Consider the following 19,963-nt stretch of genomic DNA (forward strand, 5'->3'; position numbering starts at 1 on the left):
AAGTAGGTAGGGCCATTGAGCTCTACACAATACAATTTGGTGGCAGGTCCACCACCAAAAACAGTTAACTATTTCCAGAGTTGTCCTGGGTTATCAAACCAAAATAATTATCACTCTCATGGGTTCAAGCTGTTTGGGCTGCAGCCAGGACAGGGTGCTCCTATGGATATTGGCACAGTCTAAGGCAGACAGATGTGCAGATTCAAGGGCAACTGTTACAACCGTGGCCAGGAGGGACACATATCCCAAGACTGTAAAAATGGGGTGCAGGCTGCCCAACAAAAAAATAACCAAAGGCGCCAGGCACGCCAATTATAAACAGAGAAGCCGGATAATAGGCTTAATTCATTGGCTGGTCATTTGTACAACAAAATTTGGGCCTTCTTCTATGATCAGTAGGTTGCTGAAATGAAGGCCTGGGGAAAAGGATTTGGGGCTTAGGTTACTTGGGTACCTTCACTCCTATTAACAATAAAGTAAACCACAACAAGGTGGCCCCTGCTCCATGGTGTTGCACGAGCAATAAAGAACAGGGGGTGGCTCCCCAATTTGTAAATGAATTTCTCAATTTGTTATCAGAAGTATGTACCTGTGTGCAAAGTAACCTTAATATTTATGATACTACCGCTGCACCAGCATCTCCCTTGGAATGTGGCCCTGGCAAGACAAACACTAGGGTGCTTGATTCTGGTAAAAATATAAATATAAATATAAAAAATCCTAAAGTAGACAAACATGTTTCTTTTGATATTTCTTCTTCCTCTTTTTCTCCAGAGCCGCTTTCTAACCAAATCCCAAGGCTTGTGTTGATATGCACATATTTATTCCAAAAAGAGATCCGTTTAGATTTTGGTGTGGAAGATCTTTCCCGAGGCCTAGTACACCCAACCAGCGCACTGCTTGATTCAGGCACTAACAACATCTTTGTAAATCAGGTCTAGGCGGAGCAAGTTGGACTCCCCCTTGTAAAATTAAATGTATCTATTCCCGTTTATAATGTTGATGGTACACTTAACATGGGTGGCTGCATTACGCACAAATGTTCCTTTGTTGTTGAGTATCAAGGACACAGAGAATGAGTCACTGCTGAAGCTACCCAGTCAGGGAAGATTAATTTAATCTTAGGCTGGACCTGACTATTTAAACACAATCCTGAGATCAACTGGCAGACAGGGGTTGTCATATTGTCACGTTGCCCTCAGGAGTGTGATGACTTGGGAAAGCTGAGTCATGTCCATCAAACTAAGCTTGATGAAAGGATAAAAACTGGTCACATTTATGCCAAACTCAGATCTTTAGATAAGATTGACAATGACAATGATGAGGTGAAGCCTGAGGAAGAGATTACAAGGCTGGTACCTCCAGAGCACCATGACTTCTGGAAAGTCTTTTCTAAACATAAATCTGAAAGCTTCCCAGAAGTTAAGCCTTATGATGTCCCCGGTGTTCTTCATTTCTAAGAAGGATGGTAAGAAGTGTATGATTATGGACTATTTTTACTTAAATGAGTACACAGTTAAAAATGTGTTCCACTGCCTTTGATCAGTCAGCTAGTGGACAAATTGGCTGGTGCCAATATCTTGACAAAGATAGACCTCAGATGGGAGTACAATAATATACGCATCAAAGAAGAAAGACCAATTCACCGCCAACCATCCAGAGCATATTGAATGAAATCTTTGCGGATATGGAAAACTGTGTTGTCATTTACATTGATAATGTATTAATATTTACAAAGTTGGATGATCAGGAATGGGACCTATTCGTCAAGCCCAAAAAATGTAAGTAGAGTTCCTTGGTATGATAATAGGCCACAACGGAATCAGGATGGATCCTGAGAAAGTTCAAGCTATATTGGATTGGCCTGAACCTACTTGCGTCAAAGGAATTAAAGCCTTCCTTGGCTTAGGCAACTTCTACCAAAGGTTTGTTTAAAACTTCGCAAAGATAACAATACCATTGAACAATCTCACTAAAAAGGATGTTGTTTGGCACTTGGGCGCCAAATAACAAGAAGCTTTTGATAAGCTTAAACAGGCATTTACAACAGCACCCATATCAGCATTTCCAGAATTAGACAAAGAGTTCCGGCTGTGACAACTCCAATAAGACACAGCCTTGGGACACTGGAGCACAACAACAACAACAACTCAATGGAGGAAAGGAAGTGTACAACTCATTAAGAGAGGGAACTTGTTGTACTAATGTTGGTAGACACTAGAAGAGGACTCGCTGAGTCCCTCCCCATGTATTGCTAGAGTATATATACTAAAATACCTGAGATATTGTACAGTTGTAAGTAAAGTTTAAAGTCCGATGTCCAGCATGTGACTGGTCACATAATGAGTCTAGACACTGGTCAGGTGATGTGTCACATGATTGCTCATGTGATTATGAAAAGTCCAAAATGTAAAGTAAAGTCAATGGTCACATGATTAGTCATGTGACTTGGAAAATGAAAAGTAAAAGTACAAAAAGTGAAGCGTAAATAGGTGCTGGTATGTCAATTATAACACCCGCTAGAAACCAACTCTTCTGATTTTGCTACTGGCGCTGTTTTATCAATCAAATGCCCTGACAATTTTTTGGAGGCTTTGTGCCTATTTATCGCATAGTTTGTCGCCTACAGATGCAACTATCAAATATATGACAAGGAGATGCTAGCCATCATTAGAGCACTAGAGCACTGGCAGCATTACTTCACTGGCAGCATTACTTAGAAGGTGCCTAGCACCAATTCAAAATATGGACCAATTATAAAAATCAGGAGTATTTTATGACTGCTCAAGACTTGAACCGAAGACAGGCCTGCTATGCAGTATACCTGTGAAGATTTAATTATAAATCAATTCATAAGCCTGACACTTCTTTGGGAAAAACGGATGCTTTGTCTAGAAGCAAGGATCATGCCAACAACATTGAAGATGACAACAAAGGTGTCACCCTGATAAATCAATCCAGGGTTGTCAATTTTCAAATGGGGCAGGAATCCAACCTTCTAAATGCCTTCAAGGAAGACATCTCATCAGAAAAGAAGTGGCAATAAACATTATTTATGGGAAGACGGGCTCTTCCATTACAAAGACCAGATATATGTGCCTGAATCTGCAAGGATCAAACCTATAGATAGACATCATGACACTCCAGTGGCTGGGCACCCTGAATGGCAATGAACAATGGAGTTGATCTCCAGAAACTACATATGGCCTGGAATGGTTAAAGATGTACAGAAATACATGAAATCCTGTCTGAGATATGCCATGGCAAAGAACTCACATTAACCGCTGGCCGGTAAACTTATGCCAAATCCAATACCAGCTGGTCCCTGGCAGGATATATTGGTTGATTTCACAATGGATTCACCCGAGTCACATGGGTATGATTCAGTAATGGTGGTGGCAGATCGCTTACTCCCATAAAAAAATATTACAGCTGCAGGTACCGCAGACTTATTTAAGAATTTTATATGGTCTATCCACAGGTTACCAGAAACAGTTATCTCTGATACAGGACCCCAATATCAAACAGTTATTGGCTACAGGGAAGGCACCATTTGGGATTACAAGCTTGTACCTCCCCAGAATGGGTGTAGAACCTGGCAAAAACAAGTACAAGGCTGCTAAAAGCATGGTCAAGGATATGAAGTCTGTTTTAGACAAAATGTGCAAAGCGCTATTCAAAACAGCAGAGCAGATAAAAGATAGGGCAGAGTGTAGACACTTTAAGGCCCCTGATTACAAGGTTGGCATTGGCAACCTGGCTTGGTTAGATACCGACCACTTAAAATCAAAGGATCGGCAGTCTAGAAAACTGACCAAAAACTGGATTGGTCCTTACCAGATTAAGGAAATCAATATGGTGGAGCTAGAACTCCCAAAACAAATAAGGGTTATACCACAGTCAATAATAGTGGTGTGAAACCCTACAAAGGGCCGCTGCCAGGACAGTGCATAGACCGGCCCGGACTGGTTGTAATCACCCAGGAAGGTGAAGAAGCATTCAAAGTTAAATGGGTGGTGGACACATGCTTGAAGCATGAAAAATTAGAGTTCCTAGTCCTATGGAAAGGCTATGGAGACAAGGACAGAACATGGAAACTAGAAGCCCATCTGGAAAATTCCTGCAATGGTGTTCGAGAATTTTATTCTAAGAATCCCTTGGCTCCTAGGGATCTCAGAGGCATGGATTCAACCTTTTTTAATTCCCTTTTTCAACCTATGCTAAAAAATTTAATCACTACCTGGTACTTAGTCTCTCCTGGAAGCAGAGCCTTGAAAAGGGGGTAGTGTTACAATACACAATTTTTGGATCTTTAAATTTCATTCTCCACTTTAACTTTCTTTCGTAGTTTTCACACACTGTGCCATGCGGCACTTTTCATTATGTTCAAACTCCACTTTCTTGCACTACACTGTTTTTCTTTATTCTTAGCTACAAGTCTCTCATGCAGTGGAGCTGGTCACATGGGCTGTGCTCTATGACATCATCAGCCACTACCTTCATCAACTGTATAGTACACATATACAAATAGTCTGTAGTAGTAGTATAAATACCCCAATAGATTAAAGAGACTCCTCAGCGGGTCCTCCTATTATTTACCCATAACAAACTTGGTCCTACCCTAAGGGAGATTACCCTCTCCTTCACTCACCTCTCCTGTCTTCATTGTGCACCAGAGTATACAAACTTTGGTTGTTACACTGACGAGGCTCTCCGTGCAGCAATCAATAATAATACAAAGGATGTTCTTGTGCAACCCCATTAGTGTCATTTTATTCCTATGTGGATAGATGTTGGGGAAATTGTCTGCTAGCAAGCATCTCAGTTAGGAATTAGTGAAGCAATAGGGTCCCATAAGTCAACCATTAAATCCCTTAATAAAACTAAGTGAAACTACAATGGATGCTAGTTTAAGGTAATCTCTATGGAATATAATATAACATACCTCAGCTGCTGCCAGAGAGGTTATAGAAATGACTGCGGTATTCCTATACTAAGCCCCCTACTACTTATAGTCAGAGGTGCTACTTACTATGATATAATGACTCCTAGTAGTAGAAGTACAATTTTGCTCCTAGGAGAACAATGGGTGACTCCATGGAGTGGTGGTTATGCTTCATGCAGAACAATGGTTACTTAGCAGCTTTAGATGAGACTGGGTTTATCCAGTTTTGTCATCCCTTGTTCAAAGCAGTCAAACAAGCTCATGAGCAATTGAGGTGCGATGTATGTCCATCATCTTGCTGTCACCTTTGCTTTTATTAATATTGTAAATTAACACCAGGTTGATTATCCGGACACCACTGGGCCCACTTGCAATGCAACTGTGCAAGAAAATCAGTGCAAAAATGTATTATTTACCCCATTCCTCTGGAACTGATCACACAATGTGATTTGACGGTAAGCAAATCTAAATTATAATCTAGTGCCTGATATAAATTACTATTTACAGCAGTCCTACATAATTTGTGTTGAAAGGAAGAAAGAGGATCTATTATTTGTCATTGTTACAATACACAATTTTTGGACTTACATCTTTTCTTTCTCCGCTTCATATTTCTTTCTTAGTTTTCACACATTTTTACCATGCAGCACTTTCCTTTTATTCAAACTCCACTTTCTCGCATTGCACTGCTTTTTCTTATTTTTAGCTACAAGTCTCTCACGCAGTGGAGCTGGTCACATAGGCTTCACCCTATGACATCATCAGCCACTGCCTTTATGAACTGTATAGTACAATATGTACAAATACCCTGTAGTAGTATAAAAACCCCAATAGATCAAGGAGACTCCTCAGAAAGTCCTCCTGTTATTTACCCATAACAAACTTGGTCCTACCTAAGGGAGATTATCCTCTTTTTTATTCACTCTCCTTATGTGTCTTTGACATGCACCAGAGTATACAAACTTTGGTTGTTATAGTCATTGACCTCTCCGATACCAAGATAGGCAGTGACACTGACAATTCAGATGGTGATGAGCCAATTGCAACAACAATCAATGGTAAAGTGTGGACAGAAGGTAAAGGCAAGGCCAAGGAGCCCACCGCATTAGGAAAAATACTTTGGCTATATAGCAGAGGCAATACTATTTATGCTATTATAGCTCTGATAGTACTATAAGTTTGAGCACATATAGCATCAGTATAATATTATATAGCTATCCAAGGCATTATAATGGCTCTTATAGCTATAATAGCCTATATAGCTGTTAAGTCCATAGTACATATTTATAGCAATGTTTTATCCAACTATAAGTTGTGACAATGTGTAAAATAAATTACAAGTCCATGGAAGGTCAATATATTACACATGTATAGTATATTTTGTAAGCTTTTATGGTGTAGTGGATAAATGTGTGGTATGTGGTTGTAGATTAATTGGTCAGCAAAAAGTGGACCAACAGGTTGAGAGTTTAAACCTTGTGTGTGTGATTATTTTTTTAAATCAGCCACCATTTCTCTCATAGCTCATATAGTCATCCATATACTATAAGTGCTATAAGTGCTATAAGAGGCTATAGCCAACTATAAGAGTACTATAAGAGCACATTGTTCCTGAATAGATGTTGGGGTTTCTATTGCAGCTATGATCACTATGACAACTATATTTGCAACTATAGTACTATTAGAGTCTATATAGCCAAAGTGTTTTTCCTGATGCACTAAGGAAGCAGCCAGTGACAAGGCAAGTAAAGACACATTCTGTCTGGGCTTGGAAATATATATCTGGCAGAAGGATAGGAAGTACAAAAGTAATCCTATTATATTTTATTGATCTAGATATAGATATATAAAAGCTTTGATTGCAAGGGATGATGCAATCTTTGATACAGGTGTAAAGACTCTTTTACTGGCCAGCAGTGGTGCATCTGCACCATCAGCCGTAGGGAGACCTGCTACCAGTAAAATAAATGCTCTATTTGCACTCTTCAACGGTGTGTATCATTAATCTGCCCATATCATTTGCACATCCTTTGTCCGTGCTTGAAATAATTTTTTTCTTTTTCTTTTGAGTCTGTTTATTATGGTTTGCTTGGGGGCTATGTGTCCCTATGTCAGACCATACTGGTGGCTCTATTGTACTGTACATGTAAACTACTATATGTTCCATTGTATGAATTGAGGTCATGTGTCAACACTGTCACCTGAATACAGATGATCTGACTCAACTAGTGAGTCACACATCGTTCCTATCACCGTAGTGACCGGGCTCAGTTTAAGTGGTAAAGGCAAGTGGGGGAAAAAGACAGTTCAAGTGTGAGTTGGAAGAGATTAGGGGGCTACATGCACTCATTTGCTGGGTGAATAGTGCAGAAGGGACAGTGGTGGTGGTGAGAGGGGAGGGGAGGAAGGGGGAGGGGGTGAGGCATGAGTGTTGATGGAGGTTGCAAATATGATGAGAGAATTAGCGTGTTGTTGGTTGCAACAGGTTGAGTGATTGGCAAATTTTGAGCGGCAGGGACACACAACCTCGTATTACACTAAATCTCTGACATGTCAAAGACTCTACCAATTTGGGGACTCTCAGGCAGTGTCCTTGGGCTCGCGTCAAAAAACCCTGGGCCTAAGGGAAAAAATGTGGCCCTCTACCCTTTCCCCAGATTTCTATTTCTCCCCATTCCGCTGGCACAAGGTGATCCCTGTGCTTGCGAGTGGGAGGTGATGGCTGTCTTACTGTTGTGGAGTTGATGGATCTGTGTGACCTGCAAAATGAATGAGGATTCAGAGGTGAGGGTTAGTTTATATTACCTGATGTAGTTTGGAATTGTTGTCACAGGGGGAAAACCCAATTTTTTCCTTGAATCAAATACTAATCAAAGTATGTGCAAAGACAAAATATAAACACAATTTTTTCCATAGATACAATAGTAATAAAATTTGAAACTACTGCCTGAATTTACTGAATTTATGTCAACATGCAACCATGAAAAATATATGGCCCCAATTTGTTTTTCTCACAATAAAATTCTATCTATAGTATTAAGTCATTTTAATTGTTTCCAATATGTTGCTACATTTATTTTACTGAGAAAATAGTGACAAAAAAGCAAGTAAATTCAGGGTTTATCTCCTGATAACAATGTAAAGCTTCTTTTTTCTTCACAATGTTTCTTCACCCAAAATTTTGAATTTATAGCCAGAAAAAAAAACTATTACATTATCAATTTAAAATGAAATGTAATGAGACAAAGTAGGGTCAAATGTAGATCTGTTTATCTAATAATGTTATATTGGAATCAATTTGTATTTTACCTTGCAAAATTGTTTTGAATTTTATCAACTTGAGGACCCAATAAACATTACTGCCACATTCCAAAAGTAGTCATACTTTTTCTTCTTTTTATACACACATTGTCTGCAATATTCCTCTCAATTTTATCACCTTCTATCTTGTGTAGATATGATATTTGTATATATAATGTTTCTTGCATCTTTGAAGTTTTTTTACATATGAAACAATGATACTATGAACAGCTTTATTTCCCAGAAAAAATGCTAGAAACATTGTGAAGAAAAAAGAAGATTTACATTGTTATCAGGAGATAAACCCTGGATTTACTTGCTTTTTTGTCACTATTTTCTCAGTAAAATAAATGTAGCAACATATTGGAAACAATTAAAATGACTTAATACTATAGATAGAATTTTATTGTGAGAAAAATAACAAATTAGGGCCATATGTTTTTCATGGTTGCATGTTACCCCCTGTGTGTGTGGCTTTTATGAATTTGAGGGTGTGTGGGATGGCTTTTCGGTGGTTGAGCAGGGAGAGAGCGGGATCCTCTTCCCAGCGTTGTGGAGAGTTGGTGTCTCGCTTTGGATTGGGGATAATTCATTTGCGCAGCTTCTTTACCTTACGTTATTCACAATATCAATTATAGTTGAACACCAGTCTATCTTGCAAGGGAACATTAAGCTTGACCGTGCTCATACTGTAAGATTCTCTACTTTATCTTTTACAGGCCTGTAGTGTAAGCAACCTTTAGCTGTGGGTCGAAAGTCAGCCTATAAGGTGTACAACGCACATACTATAGCATGGCGGAGTGTCTGACGCTCAATTTCTTCAAACGTGGGGTGCAGTGGATCCTTTGGACGTGTAGGCTCATAATGGAAGAACACTTTGAATAAACCCAGAACCTGCGAGAATCAGGCTTCAAGATTAGTGGCAAGAACTGAATAATCATAAAATTTGTTGCGCTGGTGGTATCCCAAACAAACAGAATAAAACACCGCGATGTCACATAGCTTATAATGTATCATATGTGGGACGTTGTGATGCAACATGAACAAAGACTTCTGGATCCCGCCGCCAATGACATCACGGATGTCCAAGTCATTGAACGTCGACGAGAAGGTTACGCTCGAGGATAAATTTCCCTTCTTTGTATTTCTGCGATCCTTCGTATGCGCGATCCTGTTCTGATTCTCAACGTGGTGAAATCTATGGAACAGCGACAAGAATCATACGTATTTCCATCCAAGCGTTGCACCACACTTTACGCAATAAATGTCCCGAACGGTATGTTTGCCCGTGGTCATTTGCCGGTCATTTGGCTCCCCTTCGACAATATTTACTCTGTTCAAAGCGACATCAGTCATAAAATTCACAGTCCAATGAAAATAAGGATGTTAACACTCCATCGAAAAGATACGCCCGGCCATGCTGTCCGTTAAAGGCCTTCGAATGCATGAATATAGGCTATTCCAACGTCAAGAAATTGCAGAAAACTTACTCGAGATATCATTGAATGTATAGTGGCTAAGTGAGTCCTACAAGTTGCACAACCATAAACCCGTTCCCCAGCGAGATACCGACGATATTTCATGCCCATCTTGTTTTTATAGGTTGTTCAATTCTTAGGAACGTTTTACAAGTAAGCCTGGGGAATTTGAAATCACTTTCGGCTCTTCCCATTCCGACTCCAAATTTCATGCAATGGCGCGCTCAAACGCCACTACAAAGCTTTCCGAAAACCTTGGTTGCATAACTTAGGGCCCGTTCGGCAGCCTCCGTTTCAAAACGAGAGCCGTTTGCAAACGCGCTCGCTTTGAACAACTCTCAGCGCAAAGAATATTTCTCACGCTATGTCACACTATGTTACACGCATTTCAGGATTGTGGATTAAGTAAGATAGGCGTCATCCACAACCGACGCCACGACATGACATGACTTGGCTTGTGACCACTGGCGTGACGAGGCAAATCACCAACTTGAATTTTTATCATCTTTGCCACAAAAAATCTATCTCGTCTTACATGGCACCATTTTCCTTAGTTCTTCTTACAGTATTGTAATTGTATTTACTGAGGTTCAGCTTTTCTCTCAAACAAAAAATCCTAAATAATTCATATCAAGTGAGAAGAGATAGCAACTTTGTTTGCCGCCAAGCGTAACACTTTTCATCACATGGTCACATGATGGCATCAAAGGCCTATCTTATCTTATCAGTACTCAGTAGTGTGACAAGCTCTTTTCAAAACGAACTGTGTCGCCGAACACGTCAGCTCGTTCTGAAACGGGCCCATTTTGAAAGGGCACCGTTTTCAAATGAAATGAGACTTTCATGGCGGGCAATGTTTCAAAACGGTGGCTGCCGGATGGGCCCTAACTTTTTTTCACTCAGCTGCACTCAATATATATGATTGCTCCCCTTTATCTCGCTAGGGCACCGAAATTCCTTACCAAGGGCCCGTTCATTAGACTCCGTTTCAAAACGAGAGCTGCTTGCAATCACACTTGTGTTGAACAAGCTGAGAGGCAAAGAATATTTCTCATGCTATGTCACCCATGTTACACACATTCAGGATTGTAAAGTAAGTAAGATAGGCCTCATCAGGGAAGGACAAGCCATGGGCTCTGCTGCTGGCACCTTTGTGCCAGCAGTAACTAGGCTTCGCTGTGTTGACTTTGCATGGCACGTGTCACTGAAGGCACTGATATATCCTGAGTGAATCCAAAGTGCTCCTGTAAGGGGATGAGTCAATGTGTTACAATACACAATTTTCGGACCTTTAATTTTCATTCTCCTCTTTAACGTTATACTGTAGTTTTCACACCCTGTGCCATGCGGCACTTTCCTTTTTGTTCAAACTCCTCTTTCTTGTGCTGCGCTGCCTTCCTTCATACGAGGTCCTGTGGCTCTGCCACTGGTGCAATAGTTTTGCTATATGATAAATAATAATAATAATACTGTTAAGTGATCAAAACGTCAGTGAACTTATGCTGTCTGTAATGTATGCTAAGTCTTTGAATCCTATGATGCATGTTTGACATGCTGTTCTGTCATTGAATGACCTTATAAGCCTGCCCTAAACTTGTGCACAGTATACTGAACTCAAGCAGATGGTTCATTGAATATTTACAGACATCAACATATATTGTAACATAAAAACTCTGTGGTATTACATTGATAGATTGATGAGAAATAAAAAAAGAGACTCCAGAAATGGTAAAGGATGATAATATGATCTGAGAACAAAACACTTTAGTCAAAAGGTTGAGAATTGGGGAAAAGTCTACTTGCCAGTCACAGATAAAGCCAGTCAGAATTTTGGGATATACCACATTGATGGTACATCTGTCATTTAAACCACGTGGAAATAGCATTTTTATTCTCTCTACTGAAGTGCAGCAAGATAATGTAACATAAAGTTGCCTATGTGAAAACACGTAAATCCAGCCCAACCTGCGCCACTGATTGACCTTGAGACTTGTTGATGGTCATGGCAAAGGTAACACGGACAGGGAATTGACAATGTGATAGCTTGATGGGCAATTCTTCTGATGGAGGTTCCAATGTGAGGCATGGAATAAAAGCTATCTTCCCTGCATGTTTTCCTCCCAAGACATGGCACTTCAATACTCTTCTCTTCATCTCTATCAAAATCATGCGTGTTCCGATACAGAGTCCATTTAGGGGATCAATATTGTGGAGGAGTATAAGCAGATATCCAGCTTTAAGTTTGAGGTGCACTTCAGGAAGGCCAGATACTTGCAAGGAGTTCAATAATTCCACGAGATAATGTTCATGCCCCTCTCCAACCACTTTATCAATTGACCAAGCTACTAACTCTTCTCCAGGGAATATTGTGAGCATTGCTGAATTAAGGTTGCTAACGACATCATTTTTTATGGAGAGGATGGTGCAGTGGAGGAAATAATAGTCACTTTGGTCTCCATTTGCAATTCCAGGATAGGTAGTGTCAACTAATGAGTCTATGGTGTTTTCTGGCATAAGGATGTTGGCGGGAAGCTCAATAGTTCCATCTCCTGCAATTCCACAACCACCACCAATATCCAGCTAGCAAAGGCTTCACTTTCTGGAGTACAGTCCAGGCACATGTTCTGTGTGAGATAGCAGACATGGATATTTGTCCACAGTCGTGACTTTCTAAGAGAGGCAGAAATAATGTGTTACCTTGACCCTCTTGAAACAACAGGTGTTGTTTGGTGGAAGTCCCCTCCAAAGACCATTATAATGCCTCCAAATGGAAGCTGATTATCCAAAATGTCCCACAATGTACAATTCAATGCTTCAATCCCATGATGGTGTTGCATTGGTGCTTCATCCCAGACTACAACTCCGGTACGTCTCAATACCTCATGGAGGTCAGAGTTTTTTGGAATCCTACATGTGGATGTTTCATGTACAAGAACAGGGATTCCAAAGTGTGAATAAGCTGTGCAGCCACCCTCCAAGAGCAGGGATCCAATCTCAGAGGATGCTACACATAAAGCAACATTATGATTATCTCTTGCTCAAGCAGCAGCGGCAATTGTATTACAGAGATATGTTTTTCCCTTACCTTCAGCATTGTGAATAAAGCAAGTTATTCCCCAATTATGATAGATTGACTGTATGATGGTATCAAAAGCATTCTGTTGCTCTTAACTGAGCTACTCCATACTATCTTTTGAGTAATAATAATACAGTTAAGCGATTAAATTTTATTTAGTCAGAAGTCAGTGAACTTGTGCTGTCTGTCCTTATAAACGTGAGAATTTCAATGTGGCTACGATTTTCACTGCGTTCACTACTACTGTACTGCTGCTCCTGTGTTGCCACAAAAACCACACAAGCAAAACTAAGCGAAATAACCAACACAACATGGCTCGCATGTGGCATTTGGGACTACCGTCCCCTTTGTTATAGATTTTAGCTACAAGTATCTTACGCAGTGGAGCTGGTCACACAGGCTGTGCCCACAACATCATCAGCCACTGCCTTCATCAACTGTATAGTATATATGTACAAACAAACCTGTAGTAGTATATATACCCCAATAGATCGAGGAGACTCCTCAGCAAGTCCTCCTGTTGTATCCTCACAACTCACTTGTTGAAACCTAAGGGGTAACCACTCCCTCATCATTATCTCTATAGTTGGTTCTAGTTGTGTGCCAGAGTAACTAACTCTTGGTTGTTACACAATGCATCATGATACTGCGGTGGTGAAGGTCAACAAATGTACAGAAGCAGATATAGAACAACAAAAAGACAAGTCTTGTGTATAGAGTCAATGTGTAGCTAGTATCATATTATATTACATGCATTTAGGACACAAGAACTGCCTCCTCAAAAACATCCATATCTAAAACTCCATCCAAGTCAGCTTCACCAGGAGCATTGAGACTCACTGGATCATACAGCTCTGGTTCCTCATTCAAGGCTTGAAGCGAGAACCTTTCCTCCACTTCTATCCATGTTGTGCTTTCAAAATTAAAGAGTGAGCCAATTGGTATATGTACCTCACCAAATGAAATTGGCTCTTCATCTTCTGATGTGATGACAAGAACTGTAAAGTAAAAGACTCTAAAGGAATGTGTAAGTGTGAGTTTAACTGCAATAATAATGTTTACTGTACCTCAGTCTTTCTGGTAAATGACTGAGGTGTCTAAGGTAGGATGGGTGCACTTTTTTGTATCCTAGTTAGGAAACTTATGTAATCTATGTCGGAATAGTTGAATGAAAGTGACTGCAAGAATAAAGAATCTATTGTAATGTATATAATATGCCAACATCTTCATCAGCTGACAAATATTCTCAAAATCCTGAAATGATATCTTGCATTGAATTTTCAGGCTGACTGTTAGTTTCTGACTGCAATTGGGTGGCCACAAATTCAGCAGAAGATGGTGCTGGTGTATTCTCAGTGGTGGTAGATGGGCCTGTTGTCTGCTGAGATGGATTTGGTAAAGAAACAATTTTTTGCTTTCAAAGGTTCTGTTTGACAATGCCAAGTCTGACATGCTCGTCTTGTAGGTGAAGACAATGCTCAACAAGGTCTGTCATTGGCTTCAGACCCATACAAGAGTGAATTTGAGTGAGAATGAAGCCAAAGGCACTAAATGACCTCTCGCAGGAGGCAGAATTAGTTGATACAGAGAGAAGATCATCAGGAAAAACCATTTTGCTATATGGCCAAGCGTGTTTTTATGGCTTCTATGGCTTCTATGGCTTCTATGGCTTCTATGACAGCTATAGCATCACTATAATTGTCAAAATTTTTCTATAACAGATATTGTAACTGCTATGGTAGCTATAGCAGGTATAGTAGCTTTAACGGCTTATTTTTAGCTATGGGAACTTTGTTCTGATTGTGATAAAAACACCATTATTACTCACTAAATGGTTTGGCATATATATTAGCCTGCTTATTTATGTAATGAAGGTCCATTACATATGTCCTAAATATTGTCTTTATATTTCAGCAACCACGCACTGCTACAATAGATGCTATATGTGCAATAGCAGCTATAGGAACTATAATAGCTTATTGTTTTGTAAGAGATATTCTTCTTATGGTAATGAGAATGCTCTTATTATTCATACAATGGTTTGTTATGCAGGTAAATTAGCCTCATGGTTTCATAAAAATCTATCACAAATATTTAATTGTACAGATACTGGAGAACACCACTGACATCACATCAAAGTTGAAGTGCCTTGCTTGACACACAAGAATGGATTTAAGCGGAGTTTGAATATGTGGCACCAAAGTGAATTTTCCAGCAGTTGAGTTTGAATGCTATAATTGAGTGTGTGAAAATAGACAGTGTCACTGTCAATACAAGCTCTGTTTATTCTCAGCCACCATCCACATTGGCATAAGCACTATAAATGCCCCCACCATATTCAACCACCACATCACAAGTCTACCTTCAGGTAAAGTTTGTGTCCAGAATTCTTATATATGGGACTCATCAGTCCTAGCTATCCCCACTGATGTCTTTGGTCATTACAGTGATTAATTGGTAGATGTATAACCACTTTAATTTTTTCTGAGTTGTTGGTGAATAGGCAGAGGTAAGTTCAACTATCTAATACTTGGTGGTAGTCACTTATTGGGTTATTGAAATACTTGCACAGACTTGAAGAGCTAGCAAGCAAAGCTCACAAGCCATTCATGAAATTGTGGTTAGTAATCACATGGTAGCATTTATATAACACTACTGAGTGTATTGTACACAGTATGAATAACTTACAGTATCTGATTTAAAGGTATGGTTCCAACTTTGTTAGGATAGTTTATCATTACATGTGTCATGTAACCGTATTAGAAATATATGTTGATTTTACTGAATATGACCTCTGATTATAATACAAGTAAAAATAGTATAAATGCTCTGGAATAATATTTCATGGTAGTGATAGCTCTTATGTTCTATGGTAGCAGTTATAGTAGAGGTATAGTACATATATTACAAAAGTGCTATCATAACTTCCATAGCAAATTTTCAAAATAGTGCTGCTATATAGCGCTATATAATAGGGACTTGTCTAGGTGTACTATAGCTACTATTTTCCCTATATAGTACTATGGTGGCTATGATAGCTATAAAAGGCAGCTAGATTTTTCCTGATGTGGTCTGACAGAGCCTGGGTCTCCTCTTTTGCCATACGTGATGGTTCCTGGAACTTGTACCCCGAGGGTATATACCCCTTTAACAAGTCAATATAGTAGCCCGGGCGCTCCGCAAGGCTGGTCCAAGGTATTGAAGCCTTTGTATTTCCAGTGGAAATCTGGTAATGCGTTGTCAGGAAAGACCTGATGATAATCCGTAGGTCTGAAAAGGTTGCCAGGGAAGGCGGATCCTCATCTGCAAGGATGGGATATCCATTATTGTCAAATAGAAGCTTGATCTTTTTTGGCTGCTTGCTTGGTAGGTTCTCCTTTGGCACAGACCCATCTACATCAGCTACATATAGTTCAGTACTCTGTGATGTTTAATAATTAAGCTAGAAACTTACCAAGCTGATTTTATGCATACTTGCCCCAAGCCTCCCATATCTTTACATTTTGCTAGTTGGGTTGTACCTTGCTAAAAAGCTCAAACCCGGCTTTGTCATTTTGCTCATGGCTGCAATTAAAGTGATCCATTTTAGTAACCACACACCTAGTTTGAGACCTGGGGTCCATAGACTACTTACAAGGCAAGAACACGCAAATGGTTCCATTTGTATCTCTATGGGCGGTGAGCACAAAACTCAACATTCCCAGATCCTGGGTTGCTTGCATCTGGAAGTCCTTCTTTACTTTCCTACCCTTAATTTCAGCAGCTCTGGTTATCTTGAGTCACTATTTGTCCCGGGTGAGTAAAGGACATCATACTCACTTTTGTCTCACTTCCTCTGATGGCCCATCAATATATCACTCCTCACACTTCTCTGTGAGTTCAGCTAGCTCCTCCTTGCTGAGCTAAGTCAACATCGCCTTCAGGACACTCTGCAGTTTACCATAACCTGAATGCCCCGGCTTGACTCTGTAGAGGTCCCACATCCTCTTTTTCACCTCTTTTTTCTTCACTAAGTTGAGCACTTGGTTCAGGCTCCATATCAATCACTGCCTTTTATCATAAATATCTTGTATGAGCATTTTCAAACTGGTGTCTGGTTTAACAACATGATCTCTTCTCTGCAGAATTATTTAGCATGGGCCGCAGCTCCTCCCAATGTTTGGCTCCAGTGTTACAAAGAGTAGATTGAAAGGAGTTTAAAACAAGCAAAGGTGTGCGTACAAAACAAATAAGTGTGAAAGACCACATAGCCTGATCAACTTTGTCAACACCCCATCAAACTCCTCATAAACATGATATGTTCCCCATCCAAGACACTGACTATCCTATCCTTGAGCCATTGGTTATACCTCCAAGGAAGGCAAGTCCACTAGGTAAGCACATCCACCATTATTTGTCTGATATTGGTTTAGTCACAAAATGATTACATGAGATAATGGCTGAATCATTGTTTAGAGTATCTTTAAATCCTCATGCAGGAAGAGGGGCGGTCCCCAGGACAGACTTGTAGCCTTTGTTTAGTGAGAGAAGGAACTTGGCAATGTACAGAATGTTTGTGGAATCCAGAGTATTGCATGTCATGCTGCAGGGATGCTCACCAGAGGTTACCATTTCATAGAGTTGAGCAATGGGTGGGCACACATTTCTAACCTTCTTGGCTTTATAGAGCCGGCTTGGAAATTCATCTGGGCCACACCGGGAAACCATGCCTGGGATGTGATGACAACCACAGTCTAGCAGAGGACAACTCACTGGAGGGTGATTCCCAGGTGGACGGTACCAGGGACAATTTTCCAGGTGCCCCATCAGACAATGAGGAAGGAGGATTATTAGAAGAAGAAGAAGTAATCACAATAGGTGATATGCCCAAAAGGACTGGCTCCACTGACATCAATGGCAACACAATGATGCTTCTGGTAGACAAATCTGGTGTGCATCATTTGCCCGTGAAATGGTGTAGCTGACCCTGTCCCAATGCTGCCCGCTTGGACATTCAGTTCTTGGGTTATATCAGGCAAGTCAGAAGAAGCCTCAAACAGTGTGTTCACCTTTTCTTTGCTTGATGACTTCTTATTTGATAACAAGGAATGTAAAACTTCTGCAATGAATTTCTATTCCAAGATATAGTGGGTGACAAACAGTGCATTACTGCACAAGGTCCCAGTGCGTCCCTCAGTTCTAGACTTCCCGGGTACCTCAATGATATGCTCCCCCTCTAAAATAGATATCAGGAGTTCATGAGGGTGTTATGGCAGTGGAGACATTTGAAATATATGCGTTGGCATGGATTTGCACACCAACCTGGCTGTCACCCTTCCCCAGGGTCTCTAGCATTGTTCTGCATAGCCTGCCCTCAACCGGGTATCAATGTCCTGCTTGATTGGAAGCAGGACCCCCTCAGGCAGTATCACTCGAGGGCTTTTGTTATGGATGGGAACTTGAACGCAGAGCGCATGAAGTCAAAGAACCCCAATGATGATATCCCATTGGCCAATGACACAGCATTTTTGACGGCAAACCAACCATACATGGAGCACCTTAAAATCGCCAAAGAAAATAAAGTGGGGTCTACTTGTAATTACCACAGAGCTGTAAACCTGGCAAACAAGGACTGGAAGCACCTCAATGCTACCGGAATTGGTGCTACTGCCTGCACCCAGCATGGAGTATTTTGCCCGGGTGCCATAGTGGATTTTCAGAAAGGTGAACAGTGAGTTGCCCACAAGTCTGTGATAATGGGAATTGATCACTCTTCATAGCCAAATGAACATGAACTATTCCCTGTGTCAGATCTTGTCTTCATTGGCCAGGACCGACTTCGTTATAGTTCTCTACAATATAATGTGCCAATACGGTAAACACTACTCAAAGAGGGTTCTTGAAAGTCCTTATCTTCAGGTCCCCAGTGGTGTATCCATGTACAAGGGCATTGATTATATCATATTCATGGACATCATCTGCTTCCCAAGATACACCCCTAACTTCATCCCCAGGGCTGGGCAGGTTGATGGTGAGATATTAGAAACACTTTGGGCTCCCCTCAATGAAGTCTCTGGAAGCACCTGGGTTATGAGCAAGTCATATAGGCAAGAAATATTGGATGATCACATGAGTGATTCCAATTGGAAGAAGCCTATACAAATGGGTAGGTCCCGGGCTTCAATAACTCACCCATATTCATGACTAAGTGCATGCCTAGTCCTGGCACTTTGCAAGAAGTTCAAAAAGGTTCAATAAGGCTTGCCATCAAGCAAGCTTGCATTCAAAAACATCAATTTCACTGCAGACTCCAAGGACACAGAGGCCTGGATTGCCCAGGGAAAAAAGGCATAGCAAAACCGGCTGCATACACAATATGCCATGGATATATATGAAGTCTTTTTGGCAAAATTACCCAGCAAAGCAGAAATCCAGCTGCATTTATCACAACTGGAAACAAGAAATGGAGTGGTTTGAGGAACCGCTGCTTGGTTAGCAGTGGGTCTGAAGTTGGAAGAGATTCAGTAAGTCCCCGGGCCCCAGGATCCCAGGAATATATACTTTTTTGAATAGTTATTAACTCTACCTAACAGGATATAGCTGCAAATTCATGTAAAACAAATCAACAAAAGGGCACAACCGCAGAAAAACTGGAGTTATAGGAAAGGTGTCAACACTTGCTCTCCCGTAGATGCTCTCAACCTCAAGGTTGAAAGGTATCTAGGTAATATCAATGTTGCCGAGTTTCTTGAGAAGGTCCCGGGGTGGCCAAACTTTGACAAAGACAACAATGCAGAAGAAATAAATCTGTTTGACCTCCCGGGTTCCTTCAATGGCAATGATGAGCCTATTGGGAGGAGAAAATTGGTGTTACCCTCTAACTTAGGAAAAAGCACTTGCAAAATTAAAGGCCTACATCATCTAGTAAGTCAGGAGCTTATACTCCAAGAAAGTCAGGCCAATGACACCTTGCATCAGATACGTATCCTACTGGGTCAAAATTTTTTTCTGTTCAGGACAAAGGTGAGGGCTTGGGCAGAGATTACCCGTGTGGAAGCCAATGTCAAAGTCCACTCAGCCATATATAAGAGAGCCCAGCATGCAATTATATCTCTGGGGTGCCGGGCAGAAATATTACAAAAATATCAAGAGCTCAAACCAGACCACCTCAAGGCAAGTACCTAG

The 19,963-nt window shown here is 40.6% G+C and overlaps 3 protein-coding genes across 3 annotated transcripts; 1 reads left to right on the plus strand and 2 right to left on the minus strand.

The window, feature by feature from the left end:
* Positions 1-9,160: 9,160 nt before the first annotated feature.
* SERLADRAFT_454647 (uncharacterized protein) lies at positions 9,161-9,899 on the minus strand (the record flags this gene model as incomplete). The annotated part of the gene is made up of 4 exons (XM_007312129.1): positions 9,161-9,416; positions 9,470-9,578; positions 9,637-9,680; positions 9,736-9,899. The coding sequence occupies 4 exons, from the start codon at positions 9,832-9,834 to the stop codon at positions 9,336-9,338; spliced, it is 333 nt and encodes a 110-aa protein (XP_007312191.1).
* A 5,910-nt stretch (positions 9,900-15,809) lies between these two features.
* Positions 15,810-16,782, minus strand: SERLADRAFT_404539 (uncharacterized protein; the record flags this gene model as incomplete). Its single annotated transcript, XM_007312130.1, has 4 exons — positions 15,810-16,201; positions 16,434-16,543; positions 16,619-16,634; positions 16,740-16,782. 4 exons carry the CDS (start codon positions 16,780-16,782, stop codon positions 15,810-15,812), a joined length of 561 nt encoding a protein of 186 aa, XP_007312192.1.
* A 314-nt stretch (positions 16,783-17,096) lies between these two features.
* On the plus strand, positions 17,097-19,963 carry SERLADRAFT_404540 (uncharacterized protein; the record flags this gene model as incomplete). Its single annotated transcript, XM_007312131.1, has 11 exons — positions 17,097-17,172; positions 17,388-17,430; positions 17,466-17,728; positions 17,760-17,837; positions 17,927-17,962; positions 18,146-18,509; positions 18,559-18,944; positions 18,999-19,027; positions 19,198-19,302; positions 19,379-19,702; positions 19,802-19,963. 11 exons carry the CDS (start codon positions 17,097-17,099, stop codon positions 19,961-19,963), a joined length of 1,866 nt encoding a protein of 621 aa, XP_007312193.1.

The sequence above is a fragment of the Serpula lacrymans genome (genome assembly GCF_000218685.1).
Source record: "Serpula lacrymans var. lacrymans S7.9 unplaced genomic scaffold SERLAscaffold_1, whole genome shotgun sequence".
In the NCBI taxonomy this organism is placed as follows: Eukaryota; Fungi; Basidiomycota; class Agaricomycetes; order Boletales; family Serpulaceae; genus Serpula; species Serpula lacrymans.